Here is a 23672-nt window from a genome sequence, read left to right on the forward strand (position 1 = left end):
CACCCTGGCAGGGAGTTTCGGGGTTGGCTCACCCCACAAAGGAGCTGAACATCTGCCTGTGGTCCAGTTGATCGTGAGCGCTGGTGTGTGGGAAGACGGGGTGTCCTGATCTTCTTCCCGAATGGCAGCCCCATTCGGCACACCTTAAAATTCGGACTGTGTACTCAGGGACACAGTTGAAAACAAGATGTCTTCCTCCAAACATCAATGCACTGCCATGTAGTGAGACACTAAAGAAACCTCATTCACTATTTTAACGCCCAGATGTCACCATCTCTATTTTAATGGCGATGTCCCTCATACACAAAACACGCGTGGCCATTCTTCTAAGCTCACGTTTCCCCAGACTCATACCTGTGGAGTTTGTACAGAGTCCTCGATGAGGAAATGGGAAATCCCACATTCATAGAGGGAATGGCCCACGCTCATTTTGGAGCTCAGACCACCAGTGAATGGGGGGAGGCGGGTGTCCACTAAAGTTTCTTAGAAAGTTCTATGTGTGCTCTGACCTTCCTGCCACCATCTTTATGCTCACGTGATCCTTGGCTCTCTCCTGCCCCCCGCCCCATGTTCTTTGTGCCGCCAGCTGCGTCACACCCCAGTAATCGAAGACAGGGACATTCTTCCTCTCGCCAATGCAAGCTAAAGGCAATCCTCCATCAGTCGATATGTTGCCTTGGCCAAGGCTGTGCTGGTGGCCCCGTTCCACACCAGGGCTCGATGACAAGCCATAAAGAGCCCCCTTCGAGGTTGTGTTTTGCATCTCAAGACAACATTTTCTCGTGCTCGATAATGTCTGGAGGACCTGTCCACTGATCATACCTTTCTTTTTTTCTTTTTTCCTTATAGCTGGAAATAATGCTGGCAAAGCCCAGGAAGCTGTGAGACAAATACAAGAGGAGACTTTGAATGACAAAGGTAGTGTTCTCGAGCCTCGTGGGTCTTGTCCTTGTTCCAAGTTGGTGTTGGAAGCTGAGCAGCAGGCCTGGACGTTGGATCATGAGTGTGGGTGGGTGGAGGCGGCACTCGGGGGTGGGGATGTCTGTCTTGTGCATTTCTTCTGGGGAATTCCAGTCCCCCCGGAGAGTGCTGAATAGCAGTAAGCATGTCCCAGTGATAGCATTGCTCTGTGGGGGCATCTTATGATGAAAACGTTCGAATGCACCGGTTGATTGCATATTTGTGACAGTGGGACCTTGTTTCCATTCCGTGCCTGTCTCCAGGGCTGGGGGGCCTCAGTAGCATGTCTTCATGCCGGAACTGTCTGATGCAACTGCCAGCAGGTGCGTCTCCTGGTTGCCAGTTCTGGGCTGCAGATAATTCCATCATGAATGTGTCTGGCTCCGCCTTGCTCTAGCAAATCCTGTAGTGCTTGCTCTCTCTACTTGTCCAGCCTGAGCAGTGGACACCTATCTGTAACCTCGATCCTGGTTGCAAATGCTGTTGAGTACTTTCTGAGCCCTACTCGTGGGCCTCATGTTTAAGAAATGGAGATGCACATCAACCATCTTGGAGTGGACCCAACCAAGATGGCGCTACGAGCATATCTCAGACACTGGGGCTTCTCTGGTCTGAGCTTATGGTGGTTCTCCTCCTCCTCCTCCCTCTTCTTCCTCCATTTCTTTTCCTCCTTCTCCTTCTCCTCCTCCTTCTCCTATTTCCTCTTCTTTCTCCATTTCTTCTCCTCCTTCCTCTTCCTCCATTTCTTTTCTTCCTCCTCCTCCTTCCTCTTCTTCCTCCATTTCTTTTTCTCCTCCTCCTTCTTTTTAAGATTTTATTTGTTTATTGGAGAGAGAGAGAGAATGAGCAGGGGGAGGAGCAAAGGGAGAGGGAGAGCATGGAGATCTACACAGAGCATAGAGCCTGACTTAGGGCTTGATCCCATGAGCCTAAGATCATGACCTGAGCCCAAACCAAGAGTCTGTAGCTCAACCCACTGAGCCACCCAGGCTCACCAGTGGTGGTTCTTTTTAATAAGGCATGAGAGAGAAGGAAAGCCATGGATGGCAAGTCTAGTGAACATCTGTCTCGTGGTACCCTTATTCCCCACCTAGCTTGTCCAAGGCAGCCTCGAAAGTTGGCATTTCACTCTGTGCACACAGTTGGGGGACGTTCCCGCTGCCCCTGACCTTTGTGGCATGATCCCTTTGATCTTGGTACAGAATGTGGAGGAGAGCTTCCCTGTAGCCCAGGGCTGGTCTGGCTCTTTGCGAAACATCAGGCAGTTGTTGCAGATGGGAGTCAACGCCTTCTGTCACCTGCCCTGCACAGAAATGATTATGACAGATGACCCTTGTCCCCGTCCCCATTTACTGTGGCTCACGGAGGTGGCATTCTCTAACAAAGTTGTGTTCTAGTCCTGCACCATCATGGGGAACAGGCTACAAATGCAGATTTCCAGCCCCATGAGGAGCCAGAGCATTTGAGAATGGGGCCTGGGCATCTGCATTTCCCTCTGGTTGAAACCTCATGGCCCCGTTACAAATGCACTAGCCCTTGATTTCCAGACCCAATGAGGAGTCTCATGAGAAACCACCAAACCATGTGTTCTTTGTGACTTTTGAAAAATTCTGAATGAATTAAAAAAAAAAAAAGGATAGTTTAAAGAACAGTTTGCCAAACAACCCAAGCAAGAAGGGAGCAAAGGTTCATTCCTAAAGTTTAAGAGTTTCACATGTTCTAACAAAGCTGTAAGCAATAGCCCTGATTTGTCAGAGGAAAGAATGTTTTAGAAGTGATTCCTACATGAGAAATGGCTACTGCTGGTGTCTGTGCTGTGTGTTGGGATTCAGGTGTGGGTGTGCAAAGCCCGTGCATTCAAGGGACAGCTCTTTGTCAGCTCCTCTGTGCTGAGCTGGAGGGTAGGCTGCCCAGGGTCTTAGGGTCTACAAGGCAATGAAGGCAATGATTCCTAACCATGCAGGACAGTGTGTTCTCTTCTGGGGGCAGGCATGCCCCTCTCGTCAGAGCTGACGTGCCCTCTGTTGACGGCTTCTGTTTCTTCTTTCCTCTCAAAGGCCACCAAGTAGACTTGCAATTAGCGTCTGGGACATCCAGGGCCTGGGGCGGCTAACCCTGCAGTGGCACATTCATAGTCCCAGGAACCTCAGCCCATCTCGACGTGCGCAGCTCCCCCTCACTGCCTCCTGCTCCCGGGCACGTCCGTTTATGAAAAGAGCAGATCCTTTGTGTGTACAAGGAGCATGGCTGTGCGTCCTTGGCGGAGGTGGCTGGTCCTGCTTTGTTCTTTCTGCTTCTTAGAACTAGACCAGCAAAGGCTCTGAGGAGGGTCACCAGGTCTTGGGTGTAACCTGGCCTGGGAGTGGTTGTGTGGGGTCAGGGAGGCGTCTGGACCCAAGCCGGGTGAGCCCTGAAGTGTGAAGCTTGGGTACTCCAAATGGGGACCCCGTTCAAGGTCATTGCCTCTGTCCATTATGACCGAATGGGTTGATAGGGTGAGCAGTGGGGAAAGAGGTCTGAGTCAGACACACACACACACACACACACACACACACATACAGGCTTTGAACTGAATTTTGGGTACATTGAATTAAACAAGAAAGTAGCACTGTATTAAATTTAGATCAGAAGCTAAGCCTTTGGAGGCATTGGTCAGTGGAGGGCCCCGTCCAAGCACGTCAGGCGCAGATGCTGGGGCTTCGCTGGGTGGGAGCAGTAGGGCGGTGGTCCATGAACAGACTTTTGCTTTGGCTGAGTGTGCATCCAGGCTCAGGGCAACCCCCAGAGACACCGTCCAGACAACCAGGGGCCACTCCCTTTCCGTGGGACTGCAAGGTCGCCTTCCTCTCGACACATCTCCCTGCAGGCAGGTCCAGCTCAGAATGTTCTCCAGAGCTGAGTTCAGAGGGAGACGCTTCTCTCCAGACCAGCGTGGACCCACTGGAGAACCTCCAAAGTTCTCGCCCATGCAACGCCAGTAACGCAACTTGGATTGAGGCCCACGGAGCCACACTTACTCATAGATTATGGCTCTTCTGTGATTTCTGTGTTGGGTAATTGTGTCTCTGGATTTTTTAGATTTTTTTTTCTTTTTTTGAGCAAGCAAGCACACATCCTAACACTAGTGTAGGTTCCTGTGAAGAACACAATGACTTCTCAATGCCTACAGGCTCTCCAGCCTACCTCCTCCTCTTCTCTGGACTTAATGTAAGTTAAAAAAAAAAAAAAAAGAAAGAAAGAAAAGAAAAACAAAACAAAAAAACCCTACTAACTTCTTAATTGAATGCTTCATCCTCCTTACTTTCTGGTACTTTCTGCCTTTGAGGTCTTGGTCAGTTGAGATCCTACTTTAGGTTGAGGTGGGAGGAAGCCCACATACCAGCCTTCAACTATTTGAGCTCTTGGAAGGATAAATTTATGAGTGTTTTCAGGAACCGAGGCGATATGGTTCATTTCTCCACTGAGAGATTTTCCCAGGGACAAGAGTTTGAATACCTTATCATCGTATCGATGGTGCCAAAATCTTTATTGCTCTTGAGTCATAACTGCTGAGAAGGCTGTCTTGTTTGGAGCAGATACTCTTCCTTCTAGGACCAAAATAAATAAATAAGTAAATGAAATAGAAAACAAAAATATGAGATCCAACACCATCACAAAAACAAACAACAGAAAGACATAACAGCATCCCAGCGAACCCAAATGGAAATAGAGTATTTAAATACTATTGAAAGGACTTAGAGAAGGTAATTCTGTTTTGGCTATTTGCCATAGACTCATGCAAAGCCTATTAGAATTAATTCCCTAGTCCTAAACCTTCATCATGATCCTACTGAGAATACGGAGTCTGCGATCTTCTCTATAAGGCTTTGCTTTGTGTTCTTCAAAAGTGTGTTCTTAGGGAGCCTGGGTGGCTAAGTGGGTTAAAGACTCTGCCTTCGGCTCAGGTCATGGTCTCAGGGTCCTGGGATCGAGCCCCATATCAGGCTCTCCGCTCAGCGGGGAGCCTGCTCCCCCCTGCCCTTCTGCCTACCTGTGATCTCTGTCAAATAAATAAATAAATAAATAAATAAATAAATAAATAAATAAAACTGTGTCCTTGACCACTCTCCGTCTTTCCTAACATTGTCCCGCCAGTAGTGACTTGCTCCGTCTTTATTGGGAAGAAGGGCCTGCTGTTTGATTCATGGGCTTTTTGTTCAGGTCTCATATCCGGTTTGCTTTCGTTGATAGAGAACTTTTCCCGTGCCGGGAAAAGTCAGTTGTGTGCACTTAACCAGTGGGATGGTTTCTCCTTAGAAATGCGTCTTTGAACTATGATGTTTGAATTATCCAACTGACTACAGAATACTTTAATTAGCCATGGAAGCAAAAAATACTATGACGTCAGTTTGGTGTTCATTATGCAAATAGTTATTAGCGTCTCTGGATCGCATTCTGCTGGTCTTTGTCATCTGAGAGAGATTCGTATCTTGAATGTAGACCTACCTTGCCATGAGTAGACACCTAGCATTTTTCTTCTACTCACAGAGTCTCTGATTTTGCCGAATGATTCTTCTGGAGTTTGGTCCATTTGGAAAAACTTGAGTGAGTGTTGATGACATAGATTTCTTTGTTCCTCCCACCACGTTTGTTTTTCCTTTATGACGTAGAGTTCTCAACACCCACTACCTATGGTGAAGGGCTTGACGGAAGTTTGTTGGCCAACAGTCAACAGTATCCCCAAAGAAGTTTGAACAATATTCTACATGAATATTTAGGTCCAGCATATATCCAAGACTACTTATCTTCCTTAGTTAACATAAAATGGCCCTTACTGACATGAATTCTTTCAAACTAGAGTCCCATTTTTTTTTAACCTTTCAATTTTAATTTAACGTCCCAAGTTAGGCAATAAGCAGCCACGTTCACTAGCTAGATGACAGCCAGGCAGACAGACAGCTGGTTTCCTGGGGGGTAATTAGGAGTTTTAGAAGGTCACCGTGTCTTCTCTGAAAGCATGGAAGGAGAAGCTGAGCACTTTCTGAAAATTTAATCGGCTATTATAGCTCTCACCTTGTTCCTTACATTAAAAGGCTCTTCATTTCTCAGGCTTGCAACGATTAATTTTAACCTTTCGAAACACTAGCAAGGTGAATTCTATGAGAGAGGGCGATTGTCTGCCTGGTTTCCTTAGCTCCTCTATAAATACCTAGAGGATCAAAAAAAAAAAAAATCCCACAAGGAAGAATTTTCATCCTTAGACTGCCTGCCACATTCTGCTTCCCCCACCGATAATTTATGCAATATTTTCACTCCCTGCAAGGTCAGTGGCCGTTTTATTTCCACTCTTCCGTTGGACGCTTCTCAAATGGTTCCTTTGAACACATCTCAAGATGGTCTGTGCATCTGAGCCAACTAATGGGACATCATGCTTGTAACAGTTTAAAAAAATTATTCCAGAAACATTACTTCCATGGCATTTTTCCCTCTGGGGGAAATGAAGTAGATTTTCGTTACTATAGAATAGAAGCATAGAGTAACAAAGGGTGTTTTTTTTCTTTTTTAATAAAATGTGGAGTGTTATGTAAAGATATTTTACACACATCGGTTAGACCCAGAAATAGAACCACATGGGATATGTGGGTTTGAGTAGGCAGAACCCATCATGTTAGTGAGTTAGAAAGTCGTTAGATCCCCCTTGTAGCAGGTGCTGTAAACCCTTATGTCCAGGAGAGTCTCCAAAAGGTACTGTAGGGCTTTGGAGATAAATATTTATATTTCCTGTATTTGCATGTTTTATCTTAAATGCTTTTCTCACGGAGCCACATTGCACTCTCTTCAGAGAGCAGCTGTGGGATTTGCAGGGTCCTAAGTATTTATTTGCAGGTAAGGTGCTCCCTGTCTAACTCTCGATCTTCTTGTGTGTCCCCGTTCCCTCTTGTAGATCCAAGTTTCCATCTGGGCCCATTTCACTTCAGCCTGATGAACTCCCGTTAGCATTTCTTTGCTGTGGGGTCTAGTCATCACAAATTTCCATACCTCTCCCTTGTCTGAAAATGTCATTACTTAACCTTCATTTTTTTGAAAGCTATTTTCCGTGGTTACAGAATTCCAGGTTGGAAACATCTTCTGACCCTCAGGATATTAAAGTTGTTCTGACATGGGCCTTCGCCATTTGGGATGAGAAGACAGCTATTCTGATCATCAATATTTCATGAATATAAGTGTCTTTTCCCATCTTTTCTGTTATTTTCTGTTTTCAGAAGTTTGAGAATATGCAGAGGTGTGGTTTCTGCCCCCCTCCCTGCCATGTTTATAAGGCTTGGGTGTAAAAGTTTTTCTATATCTGTGAGTAGTTGGATGTGATAAAATTTAGAGAATTTTCAGCCATTTTTTTTTTCAAAACCTTTTTCTGTTCTTTCCATCTTGTTCTTACAAGTCTACGATTACACATCCGTTAGATAGTATGGCACTCTCTGGCATTTACTTGAATAAGTACCGTTCATTTTATCCCAGCTTTTAAAAATTTTTCTCTGTGCTTCATTTTGGATAATTTCTAGAGACCTACCTCAAGTTCACCAAATGGTTTTTTCAGTTGTATCTATTATACTTTTAATCCCATGATTGGGTTTTTTGATTACAGCAAAACAAACTGTATTTTTCAGGCTTAGGGTTTCTAGTTGGTTATTTTTAGTTTACCTATTTTTTTGGACGTTCTTCATATCCCCATCCTTGACACCCATCTATTTTTGTAGCCTCTTTAATATGTAGTAGCTACTTTAAAGTCCTTCTCTGCTAATTCTAACATAAGAAATAATGATTTCTTATCATCTCTGAGTCTATTTCTATTGATTTTTTTCCCTCTTGACATCAGGTTACATGTTGTTGTTTCTTTGCATGTGAGGTGATTTTTGTTGTGTATTAGACACCATGACTGATCCACGGTACAAACCTTGGATTCTGCTTATCTTCCTCTGAAGAATGTTGAGTTTTGTCACAAGCAATGATATGACTTGCGGGATACCTAGATCTTGTGGAAGTCCCGCTAGAGTCTGGTTATCGTAAGTCTATTTCGTTGTTGCCCTTGGGCCTTGGACGGAGCTCTTCATCTTGAGACGCAGCCCTTTCTTCAAAGACATAGACCATCTCAGGTTTCAGGTGAGAGTCCAAGATGTTCACCAAGTCCTTCCAACTTGGCAGGATTCAAATGTCATCTTGTCTCCCCAACACCAGGCAGCAGCTGAAATGTCTTTGCTCACCTTTCAGCCTTCCAGCTGCTGTTTGCTTCTGAGCTCCTTGGGTGTCTCAAGTTGGATCCTTTGAAATTCATACTCAGCCAAGGGGTCCACAGAAGTTTCTACTCACATTTTGGTGCTCCCCACCGCCCATGGCCTTTCAGTTTTAAGGTTGTACCTATTGATTGCAGCTGCCCTAATAGCCCCAAACTTTGACCACTGTCCTCTTAGCTCATCTATTATATTCTGCTCGAGCTCTGCACCTGGGCACCCTTCAGTTTTGGCATTGGACTATCAATTCCAGCTGTCCCAACAGCCCCAGACTCTGACCTTTGACTCCTCAGCTCATCTGTTTACTATTCTTTGTTTGAGCAGTGCACCTTGAAATCTGAGACGTATCCTCAGTGGGGGGAAGGGGTAAATGAGAGCTGCCTTTGGCAAAGCAGTATTTGTGGTCATTCTCTAATAAGCTCGTGGGGTTATAGTAAAAAGTTTGAGCAAAAGAAACCACTAAAGTCCTTTATGTTAGCAATCGCTATACTCAGGGGAATAGTCAACATCATGTTGGGTACTTGTCATGTACCAGAGGAGTCACATGTCCTGTCCTTTGATGTAGGTGTTATCACTGTGCATGTTTTCCAAATGAGGAAAGTGGGGTCATATAGAGTTTAGGGAAATTGCTCAATTTCATGCAGTTCACAAGTGGAGATGTTGGAATTTGAACTCAGTGTCCAGGAATGAACTCAGAAATAAGTGAGATCCTTGGGGTTGGGGAGAGGTGGAGGGCAACGGGAAGAGGAAAAGAAAGAAACTGGCGGACAGGAGTTGAGTTGTGTGTCCATTGGCCGGGGTCTTCTAGGAACCCTGGTTTGTATAGTGTAGTGTGCTCTGTCCCCAGGAAGGCCTGTTACATACACACCAGCTTGTAGGTAGAGTCTGTGGTGTGAGTGCACATGTGAATGAGGACCAAAAAAGCATTCCATGCTTCCGTCAATGAGACAAAATGGCACCAAGAAAGACATGGTGGTGTGACCACCTCTTCCTATCAGCAGCAACTCAACAAAGGCAACCACACACTCCCCCAGGGCTCTGAAAATGGCCCCAAGAGCTGGAGAGGGTTCTAGGGTCTTCACAACTCATAACGAGTTCATGGATCCCTCAAATCCAAAACATCACCCTAGGAGGAAGCATAACCCAGGTGCCACTTGAGTTCTGGATAAATATCCATCAACCAGTATGAGATCCTGCTTTCCCTTCTACCCATAACATCTTGCTTTCCCACGTTCTGTCTTGTGGGAATTCTTTCTCTGTTAGTAAACAAACGTCCTTATTTTTATGGTTACCTACTCTTCCATTGTGGAGATGTAATAAATCATTCATCTCATTTCTTATCAATGCACATTTTTTATGATTATATATGCTCCTTGCCCTTGGATTTGTTTCCTTGAACACTTTTTCACATTCCCCTTGAGATGTATTCTGAAACGCAGAATGAGGAGTCGAACAGGAATGGAGTGATGTTGGCAGGGGGTTCTCCAGGACACTGGCACCAATCATGCTTTCCCTTCTACCCCCCTGTGTGTTTTCATGCTGAACTGCTCATCTGGGGATGATTAAGCCACTTGGTGAAGCTGTGTTGGCCTGAGGAGGACTGGCAAGGGTGAAATGTGACCAGTGACATAGGACGTGGATATTGCTTCAGGACCCGGGGGTAGAGATTGCTCTCTGCCTGGGTGATCTGGTTGCCCATCTTCACATGTCCTGAGCTGGCCTTATACACTTGGAGCTCACCTACACGTTACACCGTGGGGTTGGTTCAGCCTTTTTCTCCTTCCCTAACTTACGTGTCATCACTCCATAGCCTAGTATATCCTGATAAACTCTAGGCATGAAGGAGGAGGACTTTCCATGGAGTTTTGGTGTTTGACATGCCAGTCCATCAGTCACTCAACATCATTACCATAGGTGTGGGCTTTGCCCATCGGGCACTTGCCCTGACTCATCCTGTTTTGAGTTCTTAATTGACATGTTTTCACCCATCTGATGCTGGAGAGATAATGAAAGCATTGATGTGATGCCCCAGGATGGCAAGGATTTCCTAAATTTGCTGTCTTAGAGTTGGATTCCTATCTCTGGTTTTCCGGGGCACACTTGTCTATAGGAATCTCACCTTACAGAATGACCCTTCTACTTCAGAGCAAATGCTATATGTACTCCGTTCATGAGATTAAAGGTGAGAATACATTTTTAAAACGTCCTTTTGGGAAATAAGTCACAAAAAGCCCTCTTACCTGTAACACACATTCTTTCTTTCTACCTGGGGGTGGGTAGAAGGCATCACCATGAAAATTTCTTGCCTGACAGCTGTGGCCAGACCTGGTTGAATCTTGACTTTTACTAAAAAATATTCACCTTAATTTTTTGTGATGTTTTAGGCTTGTAGAAAATTGAGCACATAATTCAGGGAATGCCCAACCATGCCCCCCACACCCTAGTTTTGCTGATTATTAACATCTTGCATATTTATGACACATTGGCTATAATCAGTGAACCAATATGGATACTTTATTGTTAATGAAAGTCCACACTTTACATTAGGGTCACTTTTGGTGTTGTGCATTCTGTTGGATTTGGACAAATATACGGTGACATGGATTCACCATTATGGTGCCATACAGAGTCATTTTATTGCCCTAAAAATCTTCTGTGCTGTACCTGGTTATCCTGCTCTGCTGAACCCGGGCAACTACTGATCTTCCCACCATTTCCATGGTTTTGCCTTTTCCAGAATGTCCTAGAGCTGGAATCATAGAGTACATAGCGTTTTCAGGCTGGCTTCTTTCCCTTAGTTACAGGCATTGAAGAATCCTCTATCTTTTCATAGTTCTAGAGCTCCTTGGTTTTCACGCAGAACCTATATTTTTATTAAGGACAGACTACCCTCTACACACGATTCTGAAGACTCATGAGTAAGCACACGTTGAGCTAAGTGGTAGGGGGTTTACACAAGGAGGATGAGCGGCTATGCACAGTGTTTTCAGTTTTTGAAAATCCAGCTTTCGTGTTACCTCGAAGGATGGTTAGGGTCAGGGTCTACGTGAGGTTTAGGGTCAGGGTTAGGGCTAGGGTCTGAGATAGGTTCATGGTTAGGGTCTAGGGTTTGTGTTAAGGTTATGGTGAACGTTAGGGACAGGATTACTGTTAGGTTCATGGTCTTTGTTAGAGTCAAGGTCTGGGTTGCAGTCAGTGGTCTAGGGTTAGTGTCAAGGTTAGGGTTACAGTTAGGATCAGGGTGGGGGTTTGCATTACGGTCAGGGTCAGGGCTATGATCAAGGTAATGGTCTACGCTTAGTGTTAAGGTTAGGGTTAGAATCAGGGTCTAGGGTAACATTAAGGTTGGTAAGGGGTAGGGTCTGGGTTTAGAGTTAAGATTAGGACTAGGGTCCTGTTCAGGATTAAAGTGAATTTAGAGTTTTAATGTTGGGGAATGATGTTAGAATTATTTTCTTTCTTATGGTTTGTGTCAAGCTCTGCGTCAGATCAGGATTGGAATGAGGGTCTGGCTCTGGTTTGGGGGTATAGCTAGGGGTTGGCAACGTGGAGGTAAGTTAACATCAAGTTTTGGTGAGTGTAAGGTTACAGATTTTGGGGGTGGCAGTGCTCTGATTTGATTGTCAATGTCTGAACCCACTTTGGGGGGAATCCCCACCTGGTCTTCAACTACTTATTCTTCCTGGTGTCATATCTGGATGTATGTCTTTTATCCAAACATCAAGCCCCTGACACGCACCCTTGTTTTGCAGAAGCCCCTTCTGGACACTGAGTTAATTTTTGTCTCTCACCTTCTTCCGTGGGTGTAGGGTATCCCCTTGCCTCCCTGGCTTCAACACCCCAGGGGAGTGTCCGCATGGGCTCGGAGCTGAGTTTCTGATCAGGCATCATGTTCTCTGCAAATGGGTCTTGTTGGGAAAATGTCTCAGTGTCAGCGGTACTGAGGACGGGGTTGTTTTACAAGTTAATTACCCAGAAGATTATCGCGTGGTTTTGGTGGTGCCTATTGTACGCACTATTTAACAGATAAGAAATAATGAGTGTCATTCAAGCAGTCACAAGGTGGCTTTGTCAGCTCAGCGTGAGCGCCTTATCCTGGCTGCCTTCTGGCGTGTTGGTCTTTGCGACACAGACCTTAGGTCATAGATGGTGATGGGGGCCTCTAACAGCAATGCTGGACCCATCCTTGGAGGGCCTTCTCCTGCCCCAAGAAGGAGGCCCCACTCTTGGAGCAAACACCCCCCGCCCCATAAGACATTGATCAACTGCTCCTTCCCTGGTATATGTCAGGCTCTCAGATACACCTCTTTCCAGCCTTTCCCTTTATTCAGCAAACACCTCTGTATTCTGCTACAGCCCTGAAAACTATTAAGGTCCATTAATAAAGCTGCAGTTTCTGAAATAGCAGCAAGGTGGAAATTGGGGGCTGTTTGCTCTGTTTCTCACAGCCTGGAGCCGCCATGTACCTCAAGCAGGGGATCATGCCCTGGGAGGTGCCTATAAGGGGAAGGAGAAAAGGTCCCCACTGAGGTGCTCCTTGCTGAAGGCAAGCTGACCCCCTTTGCTCAAAAGAGCAAGACCTCAGAGCATGCAGTGCCTCATTTCCCATTGCTACACATTTCCAGGTATTATTATCACTTTTTTTAGGGACTGATGGTGACAGTGGTGAGGTCTGAGCATGGTCCAGAGCCTCGGTGGTGTGGTAGGTGCATTTGAGAAGGTACAGATCACTTGTAGATGCTCCTCTGGGCTGATCGATGGCCCCCCAAGAAGATAATATTGATGGATGGATGGGTAAGCAGCATGTGGTCCGTGCATAGAATGGAATAGGATGCAGCCTTGAAAAGGAAGGACGTTCTTCACCTGCTATTATGTGGATAGACCTCGAGGACGTGGTGCTCAGTGACATAAGTCAGACACAGAAGAACAAATCCTGTGTGATTCAGTGTATATGGGGTCCCTAGAGGGGTCACATCCATAGAGCCAGAGACAGAGAGTAGATGGTGAGGCCAGGGACTGGGGACAGGGGTGGGGAGTTAGTGTTTCATGGGCCAGAGCTTCAGTTTGGGGAGGTGGAAAGTTCTGGAGATGGGTATGTATTTTACCACAAGCTTCTTGCTGTGGGGTCCCTTTGTCCATCCTAGTGGCCCCATTGAATGGGACCAATAATAACCCCATAGTATGAACTCACCTAGAGTGTACACAGACTTGTTGCCCCCTACATGGCCAGAGGCTTCCTCAGGAGCGAGCCAGGCACCTGAGGAAGGTGCCCCAGCAGGTCACATGATGCAGGTTCTGGTTCCTCCTCTTCCAGGGGAGAATGGTGGCATGGAGCAGGTAACCATTTTCTCCAGATGATTCTTTTCTAGGAATCCATCCTCCCCCTACTCAACGCTGGGGTCCCTTTGCACGACTTTGGTCTGGCTGAGGTCTCAGAGTTGGGGGACACTCTTCACCCCTACTTTTCCTCTGCAAGTTCTACTCATTGGGACTACTCAAGTTCTACTCAAAGGCACTTCATGTCCCTTTATCCATAAGCTTGGTCCCCTAGTCAACAGGGAGGTGGGAGGAGCCCTCTTTTCATATTTGCTTTTAATGATTAAAACTTGGAATTTCCACATGCCCAAACACATTAATTTTTCTGAAAGCTGCCCTTCTAAAGCATGTAAAGAGAAGATTCACTGCCAGGAAGATAGTATTTTATAAACAATAAAAATGGAACCCGTGGCATTTTTCTTCCATGCTGCCATCTAAAGAATAGAGCCAAAGAATACTGAGAAAATTTATACAGCTCTAAGTTCTTGAATTAGTAAGAAATGGAGGAAAAATTGTGTCTGTGTGTCCCAGGACTGAAGTAAGAATTAGGGGCAGGGATATGGAAGTATTTGTGCAAGAATAAAACACAGAGTGGGAACAGAGAAGCCACAAACAAGATTAATAATCATTTCCTTTAAAAAAAATGAAAGAATAATAATTCACCAAACCATTATTCATCTTCTGCCGTCCAAGAAGAACGAGAACAAATTAAGTATGCCTTGGAACAAGAAAGAGGAAATACCATCTAATAAAATGTGATTCAAATTTGGAGGAAGAAGCAATTTATTCTTGACTCTGGGCTAATATCTTTGATTACCAGTTAGAAAAGGATGTCTTATTCCGAGAAAAAGTGGAATTTTCCCAAATTGATACCGAGAGAAATGGAAATCCCATACAGATCAGCAGTCTGTTGAAATACCAAATGTCAGAGCTCTCCACTAAAAAGGGTTCTTGCCTGTGATGGAGTTCCTTTACGCTCTTCCTAAACCTCCAAGAGTGATCTAGACCAGAGGTGTGCAGACGACCACCCTGGGCTAAAGCTGGCCCTCCACTTGTTTTTACAAATACAGTTTTATCGACACACAGGTGCACCCTTTCATTTACTTCTGGTCTGTGGCTGGCTGTTCTAGGACAAGAGTTGAAGAGTTCAGCCCACAAAGCCAAAAATATTTACTCCCTGACCCCTTATGACCGAAGTCTGACAGCCCTTGGTTTATGTCATTCAACGTGACCAGAGCTACCAAGCTTAGTCTATGTGTTAAATAGAATAAACTCCATGTGTTTTCTTCCCAGATGGGCAATTTCCAAAGCAAAGTCGTAGACCAACCCTGATGACCAAGCCAGAGACAGAATATCTAGCTTCACGTTAGCAACTGGGTAGACTCGTAGGTTCGAAAATGCCCCTTGATGCAAATACATCTTCATTCACTTAGAGGATGATAATAGAAGTACATTTCTGAAGATAGTAGTAAAGCATTCAGGTAATTCCAAATCCAATAATTGGTAAACGTCTGAAAAATTAATTCTATAGCAGCAGCTGGGAGGCAGAAGGTTCTCTGTCTGCACTGGAAACATGAATTGAGTGGATAACAAATGGGTTTCCTTCCAACCCTAAGGCTGGTAGATTGATTCTGCCCTACTGGAATAAAAGGACAGGAGGATGGTCCAGAGGTAAGGGCGACTATAACCAATTGGTGATGGCTGCTGTGGTTATGGGGGAAGGATTTTGGTCATACGCCACATTCTTGCCCTTCTGGCGAGTTATCTCATAAACTCAATAAACCATTAGTCATTTAAAACATCACCACCAGCAACCCCTCCAACTCTAAGACCATCAGGTGTGTCTGTGTTCTTGCCGATGTGGAATTCACATTCTAGCTGGAGAGGTGAATTAATGCAAGGATAGCCTCGTCCATAATTCTCAGCGAACAGAATGATGATAAACACTCTACAGCCATGTTCTCTCAGCAGCTGTCTTAAAAGATGTGGTTGCATCCCCCACCGTGATGCTACCGTGTCTAATTTTCCAGCCAACAATTGGTTCATTCCTTGCAGCGTCTTCTTTCTTTGAACTCTCTTCAACGTCTCTTCATTGCCATGTCCCTCAGCTTAAGCTTGGTGCTTGAGCCCAGCATCTCTGGACATTGCATCCATGATCATGGCATTAGCTCGCACTGATATATTTTTCTCCAAAACTCCTGGCAGCTGGAGCTCTCTGCCTGCTCAGCACATTCAGGACTGAACTCGACCTCTTCCTCTTCTCTGTTTCATTCAGTCAATGGTGCCATCACCTCCCAGTGGGAGGCAAGACCCTGGAGTTTCCCCGATGGTTTCTTCTACCTCTCCATTTTTCTTTCTATCTTCAATCAGTAACTAAACACTTTGTGTCTACTTGGTCAACATCTCTCAAAAATACCCATTCTGTTTCTGTGTTACTGCCGCTACCCCCCCCGCCCCAGGTCACACCTGTCCTGGTCCATAACATAGCCTCCATGCGGGCCTCTGAGCTCCCAGGTTCTCGCCAATCTGTACTGCCCAACCTGTAGTCCAGAGTCCTACTACTGCCTTACCTGTGTAAACTCATGTGGGTGGAGAACCTTCCATGCCTCCTTTCTGTGGCTCCACACGTGCACACGTTGTCTCTGCTTCTTGGCTGTTCTCTTCCTGACCATCCAAATCCTACTCCCCGTAGACTTCTCAGTAACCACAGAGACCCTAAAGGAGCTGTCCTGAAGTCAGGTGCCTTCACTCCTTGGTCCCATAACCTCTCCCTTATCACCTACCTCACACATTGTGCCATGGTTTGTCTACATGTATCATTGATGTCCCTGGCTCACAGCATGGCCCCTGGCACATCAGAGGCACATGAAAAACACTGGCTAACAGAAAAAAGTGTTGGAGAACATCTTGTACATTGGGGGATCTCAGTTTAGGGCAACTGCTATGATGATGACCTGACCTTGATGGTTATGATGGTCATGATGGTGATGATTGATGGTGATGATGATGATGATGGTGGTGGTGATGGTCACGTTGGTGATGATGATGCTGCTGGTGGTGATGATGGTTATGATGGTGGTGATGATGGTTATGATGGTGGTGATGATGGTGATGATGATAATGATGGTGGTGATGGTGGCAATTGTGGTGATTGTGACGGTGATGATGGCAATGGTTAGTGATAGTGATTCTTGGTTATAATGGTGATGGTGGTAATGGTGGTCATGATGGTGACATTGGTGGTGGTGATGTTGGTGACGGTGATGATGGTGATATGTTGGGGGTGTCAGTGTTGGGGTGTTGATGGTGATGGTGGTGAAGGGCATGATGGTGCTATGTTGGTGGTAGTGGTGGTGATAGTGGTGATGTTGGAGATGGTGATGATGGTGCTATGTTGGTGGTAGTGGTGGTGATGGTGGTAATGTTGGAGATAGTGCTATGTGGGTGGTGATGGTGGTGATGCTGGTGATGGTGATGATGGTGCTATGTCGGTGGTAGTGGTGGTGATGGTGGTGATGATGGCAGTGATGGTGATGTTGTCACATGATGATGATGGTACTGGTGATGGAGATCATGGCAATGGTGATGATTGTTGCTCTCTAATCTACCACAGCTCTTATCATATAACATCACAGAATTTGGGAAGTGATGCCCAGAGACTACTGGGTTTCCCAAGAATGCCCAGCTAGCTGCTGGCACTGAATTTCACAGTCTGTCCCCTACTGTATTCCTTTCCTGCTGTGCTACAGAAGAGACTCATTAATTCTGTGGCTTCACTCCATTGCCCTGTGTTGGGATCATATTTAATTCAAAATAATTGCCTGGATGAATATTGGAAGAAACTAAACTACATTGTCTATTTGACCTTGGACACTCTATTTCCTCAAATTTTCAGTCTTCTCTCCTGAGCTAAAATTTTGCCACTTCTCCTCCAACTGAGAGCACAGTCTTTTCCCCTGACACTACCAGAAGTGAATTAATTCACATGCATATTCATTTTCATGGATACCTCGGTTACTTGGGATGGAGGTTTCCAGTAAGAAATCATACTTAATATTGCCTTTGTCACTTTACAGCCTTGCTTTTGCACAGAGCACTCGTCAGACATCCTTATGGTCACCATGGTAGCTGGATATGCTTTGCATTGATTAAAATGTAGTCTCTCCGGACAACATCCCATTAAAAACTACTCAGTCATTTCCAACTTTCTTATATTAGAACTATGATTGAACCCGACTTCTCTGTTCTTCCTTCCTGTGTCTGGAATTTGCACCTTTACAAAGACACTTATTCTGAAAGCCCTTACTTGGTGAAGTCGGCTCATGCCACTTCATGACCATCATCACGACCATGACCATTAAGGTCAGGTAATCATCATAGCAGTTGCCCTTAACTGAGATCCCCCAATGTACAAGATGGTCTCCAACACTTTTTTCTGCTGGCCAGTGTTTTTCATGTGCCTCTGATGTGCCAGGGACCATGCTGTGAACCAGAGACATCGGTCATACATCTAGACAAACTATATGGACAAAAGCACAGAGACACCACACCTCCAAGGAGATGTAAGTAAAGAGAATTGATTTTTCTCTTCATTCTGTCCAGGGAAGGATGAATCTGAAGGTCGTAAAGAGATTTGAGGGCTGTGATCATTCTACCCCCTCCTATTTTATTGAAGTCTGAAGCCTGTGAATTCTAATAAGCACATTCCTCCCATCAGACCTCCCTGTCTCCTACCTGTGGGAAGTGTTCTCTGGGGAAAGAAACTTTGCCTATGTCAGTTAAGCACATTTTAAGTATGTCCATAGAGGTGGGATGGGACCCCAGTAATGCCACATAAAGCTCATGACTCACATGCTTCCCTGGATAATTCGTGAGGTCAATTCTTCATTGGAAACATCCTTGTGTGTAGACTGTTCTGTGGCCTGTCCTTCTGAGCCTCTGTCCCTGCCATGTCCTCCTCCTGGGGGCCTAGGGAAGCCAGCTGGGTCTGACACCCGCCCCCGCCCGCATTGGGGGGCTGACGCCAGCCTTCATGCCAGTAGACTGACAAGCCAAGGTTTGTGGTTGAGGGCCATCCAAGATCATTTCTCCAAGCAGTGGATATTGTGTTACTAAATATTTTCATTAAGGCAGATGAGTCTAGGAGAGCCCATAGGACCTCTCTAAGCCTTCCGACCTCAAGGTGATCGAGATGCTGTTGGCCATCTCAGCTATGGGTGACTTAGAGACAATGCTTCCCCGTCAAGCTGACTCTTCCTGAGCTGAGCAGCTTGGGGAAAATGCCACACTCCAGCCACCTGCCACCACTCCAATCCTCCACATCCAGAATCAATAAGATGCACCTGCCAGGTTGAATGAATTAATCCATGCACCTACCAGGAGACTTGTTCTTTCCAGGAGAATTCCCATCACACCAGATGTTTTGCTTGCTTCCCTTTGGCTGGGGCTCCTTCTGGGACTCTGAGATGCTCTGGCCTGTCAGTAGCATAGCAGAGAAGCCTTGTGACTCAACTTCTTATAGCGCTGACCCAGTCATTGTAGAAATTTGCTAATGGCAAGTCTGCTTTCTCCTACTACACCTTCCCAGTGTTTAGAGTCCTTCTTTGCCACCCACATGACTTTTAGATGCTCTGAATTTGGCAACTTCTGATTCTGTGAGTTGGCATGTATGTCAAGCTCAGATGTGATGGATGAAACCAGATCAGGCTGCCTGCCTGGGGTCTTTCTGTGTCTCTTGGTGAGACCCCCCCATGTGCGTGTTTGTGTGGTCACATCATGCATTGTCTTCCTACTGGCTGGCACCATCCATAGGTACCTGCTTCTCCTCCCTCTGTAGTTTCATCTGGGGTTGGGTACTTTATATAGTGCCTCTCATGACAGTATTAATCTTGGGCCATGGCCGGTGAGCAGCATCTCAGCACTGAAGGGTGTTGAAGAAGAGACGTCTATAAAACTGGCATTCAAGTGCTCATTGGGACCCAGCTGGGAAATTGTCTTCATCATGGTCTCCCATTTATGACCATGTGTGGCAGGTGGGTGCAGCATCTTGTGGCTGGCATCCAGAAGCCCTGCTTGTGCTTCCCTTCGGTTCTGGTTTCAGTCTTCTTTGCTCACATACCTGTGCAGAAAACCTGAACTTTAGGGGCTGAAATGATATTTCAAAACAAAACACACCTTATGACTGGTGTAGAATGGCCCTTGGGTGGAAACCAGCAGATACTCTCAGAAGCGTATGGTTGAATGCCCGATGTCATCATGCCTCTTTCTTAGGAGATGTGTGAGTGTCTTGGGGCTGTTGAAATGCATCGGTACTCATGGGGTGGTTTACAAGAAAAGGAATTTGTCCTGTTGCAGTTCTGGAGGTCAGGGGTCTGAGATCCAGGCGGGGCAGGGCTCTACTCCCTCCAGGGGCCCCAGGGGCCCCGGGCTTGCGTCCACATCCCTCCCATCTCTGCCTCCATTTTCACGTGGCTTCTCTTCTGTGTTTGCGCCTCTCCTATTCTGTGTCTTACACGTACACGTGTTATTGGATTTAGGGCCATCTAGCATGGGCTCATTTCCAGATCCTTAATCACATCTGTAAAGAGTGTTTGTCTATGGAAAGAACCAAGATGCCCTTCAACAGACAAATGGATAAGGAAGATGTGGTCCATATACACTATGGAGTATGATGCCTCCATCAGAAAGGATGAATCCCCAACTTTTGTAGCAACATGGACGGGACTGGAAGAGATTATGCTGAGTGAAATAAGTCAAGCAGAGAGAGTCAATTATCATATGGTTTCACTTACTTACGGAGCATAAGGAATAACACGGAGGACATGGGGAGATGGAGAGAAGGGAGTTGAGGGAAATTGGAGGGGGAGATGAATCATGAGAGACTGTGGACTCTGAGAAACAGTCTGAGGGTTTTGGAAGGGACAAGGGTGGGAGGTTGGGTGAGCCTGGTGGTAGGTATCAAGGAGGGCACGGATTGCATGGAGCACTGGGCATGGTGCATAAACAATGAATTCTGAAACACTGAAAAGAAATTTTTTAAAAAAGAGTGTTTGTCTAAAGAAGGCCATATTCTAAGGTTCTGGGGGAACTTATGTTGTGGGGGGCTAGCCCTCTAACCAAGACACGTGGGAAGGTGAGAGAGGCATCAGATACAGGTGTGGTGGGGGAATTCCTGCCCAGATTACATAAGGGACTGATTCCTGCTCATTGATTTAGCTTGGATATAAAGTTGAAGCAAGTTGCATCAACATCTCTTAGCCCGCAAATGAGGGGACATTGCTCACCTGCTCCGTCCATCGAGAGAAACCATAATTCACCTCTTTGCAACCCTTCCTCCTACCTCAGGCAATAATCTGAGATACTCAGATGATTTCTATGATTTCTTTTTTTTTCAATGCCAGCCTTCATTTTCATGACTTGGGAATTCATTTTCTTTTTAGCTGTTCTCAAGGAATGGCTTGGAAAGTCACATTAGCAGAAGTGGGTGTGTCTGTGGGCTGCCTGGCTGGGTCCATTGGGGGATGACGTGACTCTTGATCTTGGGGTTGTGAATTTGAGCCCCATGTTGGCCATAGAGGCAACTTTTAAAAAAGAAAAAAAAAAAAAGCCCTAAGTGTGTGTATCTGTATGAGTTTGGGTGCATCTGTGTATATGTACCTGTTTATATGTATTTATTTATGTTTACCTATTTCTTGATAGATAAAAGTAGCTACATTTGAAGCATAAATAAAAGTGTATATAATATTTATAAAATGAATACATTTCTGTTTGTTTATAGACAGATGATTATGCATACAGGGAGAGAGATTATTCTCTATTTTTTTATTCTAAGTGATGTTTTAAGTAATTCAGAATAGTTAGTTTTGCTAGATTTGTTCAGAGAAGTTTAAGGAAATACATGGTAAGTTTGGGTTGGGATTTCTGAGTCAGCGTAGGAGGCTGAGAATGGTCAACGTACATGTGAGGTTTATTGAGTATAAGGTATGTAATGGGGCCACTTTATTGTCCTCAGACTCTAAAAGTTGGGACTTGGGCTGACATCCTGTGAGTGAAAACAAGTATTCGTTGCTAAGCTCATTCCAATCCTTTTTTGGTTTTCCTTCGGTTATTAGTAGAATCTCTTGTTTATCTGTCAAGTGCTGACAGCATCTGATGAAACCCTTCAGATTCTGAAACTCCTGGCGTCCCAACATTGCCAACCGGGGACAAAAAACTTGTACCCGCAGTATGATGTGGTTTTTCCATGGAGCATGGCCTTGAGAGCTGGGTTTTCATCCAGCTCATTCCCTGGGAGGTGGACATCTGCTGATGTCCTTCCCACCTGCTGGTCTGGAGAGCCTCTGTGTGCATGGGTAGGTCTCCAAAACACAGCAGTCACCCCCATGCCAAATTACGTCCTATTCATGTCCATGCCCCCAAGTAATCTACCGACACCATCGTGCAAAACCACATGACGTGATTTCAAGAGGAATGCATGTTACTAATTTGCAATAAAAGTCATGCGTGCTTGTGAAAGGCTTCTTTCCGTGTAACATCATCATTTTTAGCTGCAGATGTGGGTTTGTGAAAGGTGCTGTTTGAATTTTCTCTTCCTGTCTCCTCACCTTGTTAATTATATACCTTTGTGTACTCTCACTCAGTTGCAACTTGGGTCAAGAGGAGTGCCTACCTCTTGTGGACTGAATGTTTGTTTCAGTTTCTCCCCAGAATTTATCTGTGTGAGCCCTACACCCTAATGGGATGGTATGAAGGGGTCGGATCTTTGGGAGGTAATGAGGGTTGGATTAGGTCCTGAGGATGGGATCCCCATAGTGATACTAGTGTCCTGGTAAAAAGAGGACACCAGACCTGTTAGATCACACCCTCCAGCACTGTGCAGAAATATATGTCTATTGTCTGTAAGCCTTCTAGTCTGTGCTAATTTGTCATCACAGCCCACACAGAACAAGACATTTATACCCTTCATAAAGTATATTGTCTGCTTTAAAAAAAATAAGCAGGAAAGCCTATAAAGAAATTTCCAGGTGATGGAGGAACGTACAAGATCCCTATATGTATTAAGGAATTATAGCAATTACTAATAACAGCTGTGTTTGAAATAATCATTTGCCACATTGAAGATATTTGACATCTAAAGACATCCCACCATATTTTGTGAATGCATAGCAAGTAAAAGGTATTACAGGAAATTCATCGAGTAGCTGACTTTTAAAGACTCATTTGACCCTCACACAATGCAGAGGAAAGAAATGCTCACCCCGCTGCCTCCTTGCGCAGTTGAAAATCTTTGTATAACTTTTGAGCCCCGCCAAACTTAGCTACAAACACCCCACTGTTGACTGGAAGCCTTACTGGTCATATAAACACTCGGTTAGCAGATATTTTGTGTCTTCTATGTATTATGTACTGGGTTCTTACAATTAAGTAAGCTAGAGAAAGAAAACATGGCTGAGAAGATTGTAAGAGAAAATGCATTTATAGTACTTTGCTGTATTTCTTCAAAAAATTGGGGTCTGAGTGGACTTGTATAGTTCAAACCCATGTTGTTTGAGGGTCTACTGTATCCTAGTGGGAGGAGGGAGCTCATCAAACCCATTCGATACGTAGTAAATGTGTTTGTATACTGCAACAACATGATACATTGTAGCCACCTGTACATTTGTAGGGGCTGGATACATTGTTGCTGTGTGATGCATTGTAAACCATGGTGCACTGTGACTGGGTGATACACTGTAACCATGTGTTGCCTCATAACCAGTAACAATGCTTGCAGGTGGTTACAGGTGGTGCCTGAGTTGTCTACTGCCATGTGACAAAACACCCCAATGCCACAGTCTTGAAACAACACATATTCAAGGTACCACATTTAGGATGAGTCAGGAATCTAGGCACAGGTTTACTGCATCCCCTGCTTGGGGATTCACAAAGCTGAATCGAGGTATGGGAGAGGGAGGCATTCTCATCTGAGATTCAGAATGTGGCTGTGGTCAGAATTCAATCCCTTGCATCTAGGAACTGATGTCCCCACTTCCTTTATCTCAGCCCTCGGATCTTTGCTGTGTGGCTTTGTCCCCTGAGTCATTCACCCCTGTGCTGTTTGCTTTCTCCTGGCCATCAGGGGACTCTCTGCTG

General features: G+C 45.3%; 1 protein-coding gene across 1 annotated transcript in view; it reads left to right on the forward strand.

Moving 5' to 3' along the window:
- The window catches only part of DHRSX (dehydrogenase/reductase X-linked), a 154179-nt gene that overhangs the window by 33146 nt on the left and 97361 nt on the right, over nt 1–23672 (forward strand). The window contains exon 3 of the mRNA XM_032880249.1: nt 850–918. Coding sequence (XP_032736140.1) covers nt 850–918 — 69 coding nt within the window. The remainder of the gene's footprint in view (nt 1–849; nt 919–23672) is intronic.

This window comes from Lontra canadensis, unplaced genomic scaffold (assembly GCF_010015895.1).
Source record: "Lontra canadensis isolate GAN:19392208 unplaced genomic scaffold, GSC_riverotter_1.0 scaffold68, whole genome shotgun sequence".
NCBI classification, from domain to species: domain Eukaryota; kingdom Metazoa; phylum Chordata; class Mammalia; order Carnivora; family Mustelidae; genus Lontra; species Lontra canadensis.